This window comes from Acipenser ruthenus, chromosome 8 (genome assembly GCF_902713425.1).
Source record: "Acipenser ruthenus chromosome 8, fAciRut3.2 maternal haplotype, whole genome shotgun sequence".
Taxonomy (NCBI): Eukaryota; Metazoa; Chordata; class Actinopteri; order Acipenseriformes; family Acipenseridae; genus Acipenser; species Acipenser ruthenus.
Genome location: NC_081196.1, coordinates 32,612,895 through 32,626,073, shown reverse-complemented (window position 1 = coordinate 32,626,073; position 13,179 = coordinate 32,612,895). Strand labels below are relative to the sequence as shown.

The window sequence follows — 13,179 nt, the reverse complement described above, 5'->3', positions numbered from 1 at the left end:
ACCAAACTCGATTACCCTCTCCTTTCGATTTTTATATGTACTTTAAATGACTCTGCAAGTGTTTGTGCTATTTCAAGTCCAAGTCCATATATTCATTATAAGTCCTAGCCTTGTCTAAAAATGTAAACCTACCACTTGAACCAGAAACAAACATGAACAGCGTCAGGGTGTCAAAACGCTGTTACTAGGATGCAGGGCGAGTAAGGGGTTTCAATTGTCCTTGAGAGATCTGTAATCGTTCCTCAGTGATTACCACTAGGGGTGTACCAGTCTTGTATTTTCCAAATAATTACCTTTAAGATGAAAAAACTGACCTTCCTTCATCTTTACAATCGAATTTACAATCATTGGCAGTTAACTTCCGCATTAAGTGTTTTCTTCTCATCATGAGCGCTGACATCTTTGCTGTCGTACCAAGGCTGTAAACGGGCAATGAAAATATGTTGCAAAACTGGCAAATGCAACTGATTCATCACGTAAATGTGACATTTCCTTAACCCTAACTGAATAGCTAACTCTGTGGAAACTGGGATTTGTATTTCTTTGTCGAGTTTAATCAGAGATTACATCTTGCCTAAGACTACAGTCCCACAATTCACTGCAGAGATGATTGCATTTTAAGGAAAGCGAAATGTACCAGGGGTGTTCTGTTACTGTGTGGGTATCCGCTGATTGACAATAGAGACACAGAGGTCGACGTTGAAACACTGCTAAGGTGTCCAGGTTTTATTTACAAAATTGCAGTCAGGTGCAGTGGTAGGTGGCCGCCACTAGGGTACCAACAATGGTAGTCCTAGTGCAGAAGAAAATATACAAAAATGTACATGAAAATAAATACAAAAAGTAAAAACTAAACAGTGTGGGTAAAACAGCTAAAAACAAAAGTTTACCATCCAGTGGCTCAATGCTACTCCCACTAAAAGGGAGGTCCCGCTCCAGGAACCCTAACACACTGTAAATCAGGGGTGTCAAACTCGGTTCCTGGAGGGCCGCTGTGTCTTCTGACTTTCGTTCCATCCAAGCTCTCAGTTACTTAATTGGTCTAATTATTTGATTAAATGGACACATTTAACACTCCAAGGACTCATTATAGGTAGTGTACCTTGAATCAAGTGCTTTTTTGGATCAATTAACCCTTTGCGGTCCATTTATTCAGAGCCTGTCAGCCGCGTCCAGTCCAATTTATTTTCACATGCGCTGTTTTATTTTACACGCGCTGTTTAAAAGTATTTTTTTCACAGTAAAACAGGTTTAAAAGGCACTGCATATCAACAGGACACTCAGTACTGCATCTCCAGCCCCACCCCATGTTCGCTGTATTTAGCACATACCTCTTCATAGTCGTGCATACTGATAAATCATCTCCTGATCACTCGTTTTATCACCAAACTCCTCAATAATGCGATCCAAGTCATTATTTTATAACTATAACATCTCAAAAAGCTGTGCAAATGTCTGTGATATTCTTTGAGCGCTGGATGCGGAAGCAGCTATCTTGTTTGTTTATGTCCGTGTTATCTCTGTGGTGCAGGGGCTATGTGTATTGCTCAGATCCTCCCCTTATCGGTCTCACATGGCCATTGAAAGTTTTTCTCTGCTTTTTCTGGAGAAAAAACGACTAGAGACCTGTGCTTGACATCTTTTTGATGATGTCGGACAAGGTCCGACATGGGACTGGAAAGGGAAAATGGTAATGTTGGACCTGGTCCCACCTTAGGACCGCAAATGGTTAATTTAATTGAGCGCTTAAGTTGGAATGAAAACCAGAAAAGCCTGCTACCCTTGAGTACTGGAGTTTGACACCTCTGCTATAAATGAATTGGGGTGTGATTAAAATCACCTAAACCAGGGGTGGGCAATTCCAGTCCTGCAGGGCCGGTGTCCCTCCTGGTTTTTGTTCTATTTAACTGTACCCTAAATTACTTTATTGCACCAATTAAGTGCAATATTGACCTAAACTGACCTAAACTGATCCCTGTGCTGAGCACTCAGATCCCGGTTACCACACCACAGTGATCACGAGTGGTTGCTTTGTTTGCTTACCCTGGTTTGTTTGTGCAGTAGTGAGGATTATAAGCCCATTCACTTCTAGCTTGCTGACAAAGAACAACACCACGGAGAACAGAAGACTGGTTTTGGAGATCCTATTTTAAAGGCATGTGGCCAGGGTTAATTGATAATCAATCAACACCTGGCCACATGCTGCACATGACGTTCTAGGCAGGGAGGGAATTCTAACCTCCCACCACTGCCATATTTAACACAAACTTGATTTGTAAAATTAAACCAATTGTATTTACAATCAAACATTAAATATATTCTATATTAAATACACTGTCAGACCTGTTATTGATTGATACACAATAATTGTGCAAAAAAGGGAAACAAAGAACGTTGTTTTATGTTGTCATTTACAATTTTATTCAATTTAATTAAACGAGTATTAGCATGCCCCTAATTGCCACCACTTTTAGGGTGGGAAATCTGCCTCAGTCTCCTGTTCCATCACTTTTTTGACGGTACAAAAACATTAGCAGTTAGTTCAATCTTGGCTACAAGTAGCTGCTTGACCTTAGACTTTTGAGCTTTTGTATATATTACACAATAAATATTAGGGATGCCATATGCATAACAAATTAATTTGAGGGACAGCCTATTTATATATTAGTCTGCTACATATTGTTTCCAATTTATTGTCCAACCTCATATTCCCCACCGGAGCAGCAGTTTCTTGTTGTATTTAGGTCAGGAGCTGAATCCTTCAGCAGGCTTTCTAGTCATATGGTAAACTTTTGATTTTAAAAGCCTTTTACTTGATGGCTGCTCCTGTTTATTTAACTGATCAGCAATATCAGCTCGGCCAAAGCAAACAGACCCCCAGTAGCAGCGATAGTTGGGATTTTCACTTAGATTGTTTGTTTGCTGCAGCCTTGTTTTGTTCTGACTAGGACGCATGTAAAACGGAGTATGAGCTTTGATTCCAGTATCCATTATGAAGACAGAAAATGGGAATGTGTTTTTTAGAGGGACCCACGTTCAAGTTTCTCAAAATTGTTGTTTTGCTTCAGTAAGCCCTTGTTCCAGAGCCAGGTTTGCACCATTTACTGTTTTATAAATGTCTGATTATTGTTTCAAAAATGGTACTAGCCAATGAACCGGTGCACTTGGTTTTGGAACATTCACAATTTTCCAAATAATGTGTACCCTTGGCCCAGTGTGAAATGGGTACTGTGCAATACTGAGTATTCAGCAGTCTGTGGTGGCTCGGGCATGGAAGTTATTACACGGATGGTCAAGCACAGAGGAGTCCTGCAAGAGTGTTCTCCGTGTGCTGGAGCTCTGGAGCTCCCAGGCTCCCAGGTCACTGCTGTGCCCAGTCCTGGGGCTGCAGGGGCAGGGAGGTCAGAGCACTGGCTCTCTTAACATAGGGTGGGGCTGAATAATTCATTTTATGAAGGAGTTTCCAGGAATTCCTCTGCATTTAGTTCCAGTGTAGAGATTGGGAGATGGATGGGGTAATTAGAGCCTAGTAGACAGTGAAATTGTGCATCTCAGCATCCTTAACCACCAGTGCTTGGAAAACAAGCGTTTATGTGAATATTCTTTCGAAATTAAAACAAATATTCAAGTATTTCATTTTGAAGTAACTGGTTTCCTCATTTATGTATTCCTTTCCTTTTTGTTTTTTCCTGTGTTATTTTTTTGATAGTCATTTGTGAATTGTTATATGAATGAATGTGAACATGGTCATTTATGACATCAAATACATTTCAAGGAGTTTTTGTTCAATTATTTATTTGAATATTTGTCCCAGTGTTATCCACAGTGTTCCTCTCTAGTCTGAAAGCTGCTTCTTTACTTTTTTTTTTTTAATAATTTTAAAATTAATTTTGATATTCATGACCCCCAAAGAAGCAAATAACAGTTTTGTGCGTGGTTTATTTTGGTGCTAAAAAACAGATTTAGAAAAAACAATCCTTGAAGCCTCTGTCATCAGTGTGATCTCCAAAACAAAGTGTGCCTTTTCCTTTGCGGTTTGTGAGATGAAAGCGGTGTCTGGTGGGATTGGTCAGCCCCCCACAACAGCTTGTGTCGGAGACAGTGATTGTTAAAGCTAGAGTTTTGTCCTTGTAGAGGTGTGCTCCGAAGAGGCAGTGACTGGGCCTTGCCGTGCCATGCTCCCTCGCTGGTACTTCGACCTGGTCAGCGGTCAGTGTGTCCAGTTCATCTACGGTGGCTGTGGCGGCAACCGCAACAACTTCGAGACGCAGGAGTACTGTCTCTCAGTGTGCGGCAGCGTGCGTAAGTGAACGTGCACAACCCTCCTCGACTGCACAGGGGCGCTCTCTCGCCTGTTCTCACTCCTGCACTCCGCCCTCTCACTAACCCTGGCTAACCTTGTTTTCTTCCTCAGCCCTCTCTCTACTGCTGTCTCTCCGTACCTTTCTGGCTGTCTCTGTCTTGCCATCTGGCTGTGTTATTAAACGTTGGTGCTGATAAAGTTCAGATAACCCACAAGGGTTTGGCAAAACTCAGACATACAAATACATAGATGACAGGGAAGACAAAGCTGTTCATACATTCTCTTGTATCCAGAACAAGAAGTCTAAACTTTTAGTCCCACAGTAGTACAACACAATTGAAGTTACAATAAATAAAAGCTAATATTGCCTGCAGGCACCTGTTTTAGTTTGGTCAAACTCTTGTGTGCATTTTGGGAAGCACCTCACCAAACTGCAGTATGGAAGCCACTTCTCTCTGTGTGTGGGGTGTGCTCATGAGGACTTTAAACCGGTGTTGTTTGATCTTCTCTAACTAGAGTATTTCATTTTACAGTTTCTCTTGCCTGATGATCTAGTACTTTGTTTTTCAGAACATTAATACTTTGGGGGATGTGGGGTGATGTTGGAAGTTCACTATCTTTCTTCACAAATGTACTGTGGTGTGTCTGTTTAAAAAAAAAATTGCCACATTTGCAGTCTGGAGCCCTGTTAATAATAATAATAATAATAATAATAATAATAATAAACACAAGTTTTTCAAAAATTCTGAAACTGACAAAAAAAACAATTCTAAATGCAAATTATTTATAAAATAAATACAATTATTTTATATTTTGAGTTTTTTCTTGATGAACAGTAAGTGATCTACATGTTCTGGTTCCCAAAAATCCACTGGATTTTAAACCAGCCGCAGTTGACTGAGCAGATTGAATTCTGTGTGAACATAAATTACCGGCACGCAGACGCCCCCATGATTGACACAGCCATTAAACACCAGCAGAAGATTTAAGGGAGGAAGAGGGGGGGAAGGGGAAAAGGCAAGTGAGAGAAAGAGAAAATACGAACTAGGTAGAGAGATTTATTGACTTGTGAAGCCTGTCTGCCTGCCCTGCGACTCCAGAGTAATAAAGCTTGTATAATCAGGAGTAATGGTGCCGCATCAGCACTAAACACATGCCTGCGTCAGAGTGATGAAATATTAGAGAAGGTGTACCTCCCCTCACTCAGCCTGCCTGCCAGTCTGCCTGCTCTCTCCATCCCAGGCTGCTCCTTCTGGGGGTCCTTGTTGATTTTGGGATGAGGGACTGGGAAGCAATGTGGCTTCATGGTTAGAGCTGAAGGTCTGGGGAGGAGGCAGTGTTGCCTATAAGTCAACCGTGTGGTTGATGCTGTGGGACCGGAATGTAGTGAGGTTTAGTGGTTAGGGTTGAGGTACTGGGAAGGCCCAATAGTAACTGGAGAGTTTCAGATGCCACTGTTTGTTCCCTACAGTTAAGTTTGCATTTTGTCTGTCCCTTCTCTATGTGTAGTTCCAACTACAGCTGCCAGCACCCCCGATGCAGTGGACAAGTATCTGGAGACTCCTGGTGATGAGAACGAACACGCTCACTTCCAGAAGGCCAAGGAGAGCCTGGAGGCCAAGCACCGCGAGAGGATGTCTCAGGTAGGGCTGCCCGTCAGTGTCCTGCCCTTGGCAGGGGGCTTTAGAACAGACTTAATCCATTATAATCATACAGTGATTTGGAAGACATTTTATTGGAAACAATATATAGTTTGACAACAAACCATTGATTTTAGAATTCCTTGAAAAAAATTGCAATGGAAATGAATATTTAAATAACATGTTGTTAAAATATCCAACCACAAACCACCTCAGTATTCCTGTAGAACTTGATTCAAGAATATGCTGTGAAAAGTACAATATGCTCCTGACAGAGTTCTGGTTGAACTCTGAGGGTCCCTATACTGAGTGACAAGCACCACTTTGTGCAACACCTGATTTTCCAATCCATCTCTCCCATTCTAGTGTTAACCAGGCCCAACCTTGCTTAACCCTATATGAGTTCAGGCTCCAGTGTGGCACAGGCTTGCACACTCTGCTGAGGTGTGACTATGATGAGCTAAGGGAGATTCAGACAGTGCTAAACTGCCTCTGTGCACATTCCAGTTGAGTCACCTGATTGTGTGCATTTCAAGGAGCCGTCTGCGTTCTTATCAGAAGCAAGCAGGTCTGAGAAAGCTCCAGGACCCGCAATGCTGGCTGTGTCGGTGACTGAGTGTGACCTCCATGTGTGATGAACTGCAGTGGTAATGCTCATGACTGCAGCCACAGAAGAGAGGAATCTGATCTGATCACACACTGAGCAGGGCTCTGTATGAGCTCCCAGGAACATTGGGTGCTGTGATGGGCAGCCATAGTGGTCTCACTTTCTATTAACCCTTTCATCCATTTGACGTAGCTGCACATATCAATAACAATCTGCAAAACCTCCTGCTTCTACGGTAGCCTGTTTCGTGCAGATTGATTGGTCTTGTTTATAAAGAGACCTATCATAAACAGGCAGTTCCTGGTGCTGTGGGGCACACTGGATGATTCTGAATTATTGTTTTCTCTATTAGTGTTGTCCCAGTAGCCTCCAAAAACTCCCAATACTGGACTGGTTGCCCCCCCCCCCCCCCCCCTCCTCCACCGTTCATTTCTCTCCTAACTCAACAGAAGAGTCTTCCCAATCCTAAACTCCATACATATGGACAGAACCCTCTCTAAGGTGGCACGCTTCTACATCATGGTGTGTAACAATGAAACCCACTCAACAATACGCTGCTTGGAAGTGCTTGCTTGCTGGAAAAGCTGTTTTATTCAGAGTTGTAGATGTAAGAGGTTATCCCTTTCTTTGTCCAGGTCATGAGAGAATGGGAGGAGGCAGAGAGACAGGCCAAGAACATGCCACGAGTTGACAAGAAGGCTGTCATCCAGGTGAGTGCCAAGGAGGCTGCTGTGGAAAATTAGGAATGAAATATGCCAGTAACATTCTGAACCCCAGTGGCCATAAAATGACTATAACTATTCATCTTGGAGAAGGTGAGATTAAAGTAACACATTATACAATTATTGATATAGATCAAAACATAATTTATTTAATACTAATAAATATATATATATATATATATATATATATATATATATATATATATATATATATATATATATATATTTATAATGAATGATTATATATGTATATATGATTTTAGTGTTAACAGGAACCATTTCCACAGGAACTCACATCAGTTCTTGGCTGCTGGTAATTGGACAAGTTCACCTCTTCGACCCTGACCTTTAGCTGTGCAATTCAGGAGAACAGAAGCCATTACTGTATTGATTATTGATTATATTAATGTAATTAAATAGTAATTTGAATAAGAATGAACATTAATTCTCTGTTGTTTCACAACTTGTGCTACCACTGGATACACTCCTGCACCCAATTAATATACAAAGACTGCCAAACATCTCCTTCCCCTCTCCCTCATGTTATTCTCTCTCTCTCTCTCTCTCTCTCTCTCTCTCTCTCTCTCTCTCTCTCCTGTTTCCACACTTTCTCTCACTCTTTTCTCTTATTTTCTCACTTCTCTCTTCCTCTCTCTCTGGCAGCACTTCCAGGAGAAGGTAGAGTCTCTGGAGCAGGAGGCAGCTAGCGAGCGGCAACAGCTGGTTGAGACTCACATGGCACGCGTGGAGGCCATGCTGAACGACCGCAGGCGCATCGCCCTCGAGAACTACCTCACTGCGCTGCAGGCCGATCCCCCAAAGGTACATGCCGCTGATATCTTGCATAGAGAAAAGTTTTGACTAGTGCCTTTATCAGAGTCAATACTAATTTTACCTGAGAATGTACGAATGACTATTTTAAACTATAGATGACTCTGTAGAAGGCACTCGCACTTGAACTTCACCAGTGTCCCAGCCTGTGCTTTATAAGAACAAATTAAATGACATTATAAATCACATGGTGCTCGTTTGTAGAACTGCAAAGGTGTGAATCCCAGTATCCTGAAATATATGGCCTGTTTACCCCCAGTCATAAGCTATAACAGATAGTATATTGAGCTTTGTCAATATCATCACAGAGCGTTCCCTTTCAAGTACAAAATGTAACCATTACCTAATGGGTGCTTACCTCCTAAAGATCCCGAAACCTGAATATTATATACCAAAGCTGCTCTGCCATGCCTCCCCCCAAAGGTTTAAAAGGACTGCTCTTGCAGATCTCTGCGCCATTTTTCCTCTCAAGATCTGACCTGACAGGAACCTGGTATCCGTACTTGTTGCCTATGACCTGTACAATTTTCGCTGATTTATTGTGTATCATAATTTATGCGATATTTTATTTATGCTGTAATAGTTTTAATTTTTTTTTATTATTATTAAGTACGCGTATATTGTGCATAAAAGCAGCCTTGTGCCCTGTGTGAAGCCAGCAGCTTGAGTTGCTCCTTCCCAGGGATCAAGCAACATAAGTCTGCTAACTTCTGCTCTCCTCACAGGCTGCTTGGCTCCGGCTGGAGTTAAATTAAAATTGTCGCTTTGTTACGAGATGTTTATTTTCTGAACTGTAATTGTGGTGTTGCTGTTTTCTGTGGAGAAATATTATTCTCTTTGTATTTTCTGTGTTTTTTTTTTTTTTACAGAAATACACACAGCTGCGCTGGATTGAAATTGCTTGCAATCTCATTCCACAGTATCTTGCTGGTGTTTTGGTGACTGCTTTGCATCACCATTACGAGGGCTGTTAATACCTCTAACAAGCAGACTTCCCTCAGTCTCGTGTGGGTACTTACGAACTGGTGGACCCGTACCGGTACTGAGGTCACTGACCCGGTACTGTACTAAACCGGGACTGAGGTTACAGCACCGATACCACACCGACCTGGTGCTAAAGTCACCAAACCGTTACCCAGCTGACCCGCTTCTGACCCGGTACTGAGGAAGCACCTGTACATTGTTTACTGTACACTGCATCGTTACTTGCATCATGACTGGATTTTATCCCTGTGACACAAGCAAGGCTAATCTGCCTGTTGAAGACAAGCATGGGGCCACAGCATGCCAAGGAGGCACTGACTAACCAAAGTTTCTGTGACTTTTGTGCATCTTTCTCTAAGCGCATGCTGGGGAAACATCTCTCCTGCGGCTCTGTAGAGTGCTCTGCTTCCCTTACACCTGCACAGCGCTCTTCCACGTCACCCTCTAGTAGAGAGGTGGCTACATCCTCACCCCATGGCTCTGTGCCAAGGGAGATCGGACGACGCACCTGAGTAAGGAAGAAGAGTCGCCGACCAAGCGATTGGCGGACAGAGCAGATGGAGAAACTCTAGGCAGTGGTTACCCACCAAGGAACGGTGCTCGCAGAGTTACTGTGTGAACGTTTGGCCCCACCTGTCCCCTTGGGGCCCTAGTGGGCTACAAGCACAGATTGTCAACAGGATGACGTGCCTCTCTCTAGCTCCACGTGCCTTCTCGAAGTGCAGGGAAGCTGTCCTGGCCCCATTGAGACTCAAAGGCATCAGAGTGCTCAATTATCTGGATGACTGGCAAATCTATGCCCAGTCTCCAGCACAGGCAGAGGCCCACACAGAACCTGTCACCAGCCACCTTCAACGGTTGGGTCTTACAGTGAATTATGCAAAGAGCCAGCTCACGTCTTCAGACAGCCTCCTATCTAGGAGTGTGCTTGGACTCCAAGTCCATGCTTTCCACTCTGTCAGGCGGCAGAGTGCAGAAAATCGCCGCCTGTTTAGAGCTATTTCAGCTCAACAGATCGCTCATGGTAGTGATGTTCCAGAAACTTCTGGGCCTGATGGCAGCAGCTGCCCAGACCCTTCCATTGGGTCTCCTGTGCATGCCCCCTCTGCAGGCCTGGTTCAACAGCAGGGTTTTCCAGCCCACATGAACCATTTACCTGGCCTTGCAGCATTTTTTGCAGGTTCGAGGGAGATATGTGCTTGTCCGTACAGACAACACAACAGTGGTGGCTTACATCAACGACAGGGCGGCCACTAGCCACCCAGTCTCCATCGCATGGCCTGTAAGCTTTTGCTCTGGGCACACGTGAACCTCCTCCCACTGCGGGCAATACATGTACATGTTTTCAACCCTGATCAGCTCCGGTGGAGACTGCCCAAGCGCAGCAACCTGCTCAGTCAAGCACGGGGTACCTTATGGCATCCTGACCCATTGAGCCTGCAGCTCTGGGTCTGGCCCCTGAACAGCTGCATTTGAGCCGTTTGGGTCTGTCTAATAGGGTTATTACTAAAGGGTACTATAACAGGGTTACACTACAAAATGCCAGAGCAGCGTACACGTTCCCAGTACGGGTACAAGTGGGGCATTTTTCAGAAGTGGTGTCGGCCTCGTGGTTTCGACCCCACGAATTGTCCCATGGCAGTTACACTGCAATTTTTGCAGGACCTGTTTGATGAGGGGAAATCCCCCTCTACATTTAAAGGTCTATCTGGCAGCTATTTCGGCTTGCCATATCAAAATTGACTCTGTCTCCCCAGGAGCTCACTTCCTGGCGGGGCAATTTTTGAAAGGCGCTTGCGGCCTATGAAGGATTTTTGTACTCGTTGGAGTCTTAATGCGGTGCTTGATGCACTTGTTAATTTTTGCAGGAGCCAGGACAAAGGTTATACTCTGTATCATACCTGCTTTTTTTGCCGAAGACTATCTCTGCATTTCATGTCAACCAGTCTCTGGAATTGGAGGCTTTCCAACCACCTCCGTTCCAGCATGACAGGGAGCGACCGCTCCATACGCTCTGCCCAGTGTGGGCCCTGGCGTACTAAGTTGACAGGACGAAAAGTTGGAGGCAGTCCAAACTATTTTTTGTCTGTTATGAGACAAAGTCCCATGGTCAAGCCCTGTCTAAACGGAGGTTGTCCAAATGGATAGCCGATATTGTCAGGACTGCCTATGAGCGAGCCAGCTTGCCCCCTCCAGAGAAGCTCACTGCCCAATCCACCAGGGACATGGCTACTTCATAGGCTTTATTCCAGAGTGCATCTGTCAAGGACATTTGCAATGCAGCAGTGTGGGCAACTCCCCATACCTTTACTAGGTTCTACAGGCTAAATGTCGTGGATCCTCAAAACCCTGGTGTTGGAACTAGAGTTCCAAGTCGACCCTTAGAACACAGAACGAGTTTTTCCCTCCGTTTTATTAGCCCTAGTTACTTGTTTCTGGGGTTCCTAATGGTAATGCACAAGGCAGCCTCTCGGCTTAGCCTTGTAACATTCCAGTCGTTCTGCCCTTGCGACGGCTTGGGTATACTCATCCATTAGGTAATGGTTACATTTCTTTTTAAGGGTAACAGGGATATGATAGTAACCTAATGTTCTGAGACGGTTTGTTTGTTTGTTTGTGTGTTTGTGTGTTGCTTGATCCACTCAGCCCTGACTTGAGAGGGGTAATTTTAATACTGCTGCTTGTTGGACTAGGAATATGCCATTGAACCCTCTCCATCTCCCTCTCCCTCTTTCCAGCCCCGTCATGTTTTCAACCTCCTGAAGAAGTACGTGCGTGCCGAGCAGAAAGACCGACAGCACACGCTCAAGCACTTTGAGCACGTCCACATGGTTGACCCCAAGAAGGCTGCCCAGATCCGACCCCAGGTAGGCATGCCAGCTTTACTGGGCATGGGGATAAGTTCTTGTGTGTATTATTATACTTATTAATTAGCATTATTTTAAACTCTCGCCATAACAGTGCTACAGACTGCATACTTTGAGATACACTTACAGCTTGTACACAGCTGCATTCTAGGATTCTTTCAATTAAATTTAATTACCGGTGCTGTCCAGTGAAAATGAACTGTTTCACTGTCACATTGTTTTAACCACTGCTATTTTCAAATGAAACAGATATTTTTTTTCTCAAATCCATTTCTCTTCAAGTTTCCAAACTATTCTATTACAGATTCCACCCCTATTGCATTGTTGCCTGGGGGATTATTTTTTTTCTACAGTAGAACCTGTCGTATCCGATTTAATTGGTTCCAGGGTTCCATCAGATATGTAAAAATATCATATATTCTTTTACATTTGTAGCATTAGGAGGTCTTACTGAGTGTGTCAGTGGGTCTGTGTTAAAGCACTGGCTTGTTCCAGTCCTCTGGGATGGCTGAAAAACTGCCCTCCCCATCCCCAGCAGCAGCCGCACTGCCCAGGGACAATTTTAATAAGCCTGTTTCATGCCTGCCACATTTTAATTGGCACTTTTGTTAATTGCCTGTGGAGACTTGCATGCTAAAGTATGAAGGCCTAACAGGAACCTGCGATTGGCTGACATTCCCTGGTTACCTTGGAAACGTCAGAATTAGCATTAGAATGGAGGAGTGACATACCAGGCTAATCTTGTGCTGCCCACTCTGCTGTAGGCATGCAAGCAGGCAGAGGCTGCACAGGGGATTATTTAGCATTTAGATACCCTTTTCCTGATTGCACTGGAGATAAAGAAGACCTCTAGGCTAGATGTTGAAACATTATTGCTAAGGCCCTGTGAAAATCGCGGAAATTCTTTAAAATTCACGGCAGCGTTTTCACAGCAGATGCATGGAAATATGTTATAAATTACGTGTACGGTTATTTTTTTTTTAAACAGCAAATATACAGATACATGCACTGGCATCAAAATTAACATCAAGTTATTCAAGCACTTTACAATAGCTTGTGAAACGGTGTTGTAATTAACAGCCTGTAGGTAAAGTGTATCTGCAAGGACAGCTTTCAGCTCTAGTACGTAAAATGCATGTTCACCATTTAGGTCTTGCAAAACAAATTAAAATGTGTAACCCATACTGATCTTGGGCATCAGTCGACTCGTCAGTGACCACTGACA

General features: G+C 43.6%; 1 protein-coding gene across 1 annotated transcript in view; it reads left to right on the top strand.

The window, feature by feature from the left end:
- Window positions 1-13,179, top strand: part of LOC117407049 (amyloid-beta precursor protein-like) — a 69,803-nt gene that overhangs the window by 43,337 nt on the left and 13,287 nt on the right. Inside the window, exons 7-11 of the mRNA XM_059029657.1 lie at window positions 4,135-4,302; window positions 5,813-5,946; window positions 7,186-7,260; window positions 7,936-8,094; window positions 11,826-12,015. Coding sequence (XP_058885640.1) covers window positions 4,135-4,302; window positions 5,813-5,946; window positions 7,186-7,260; window positions 7,936-8,094; window positions 11,826-12,015 — 726 coding nt within the window. The remainder of the gene's footprint in view (window positions 1-4,134; window positions 4,303-5,812; window positions 5,947-7,185; window positions 7,261-7,935; window positions 8,095-11,825; window positions 12,016-13,179) is intronic.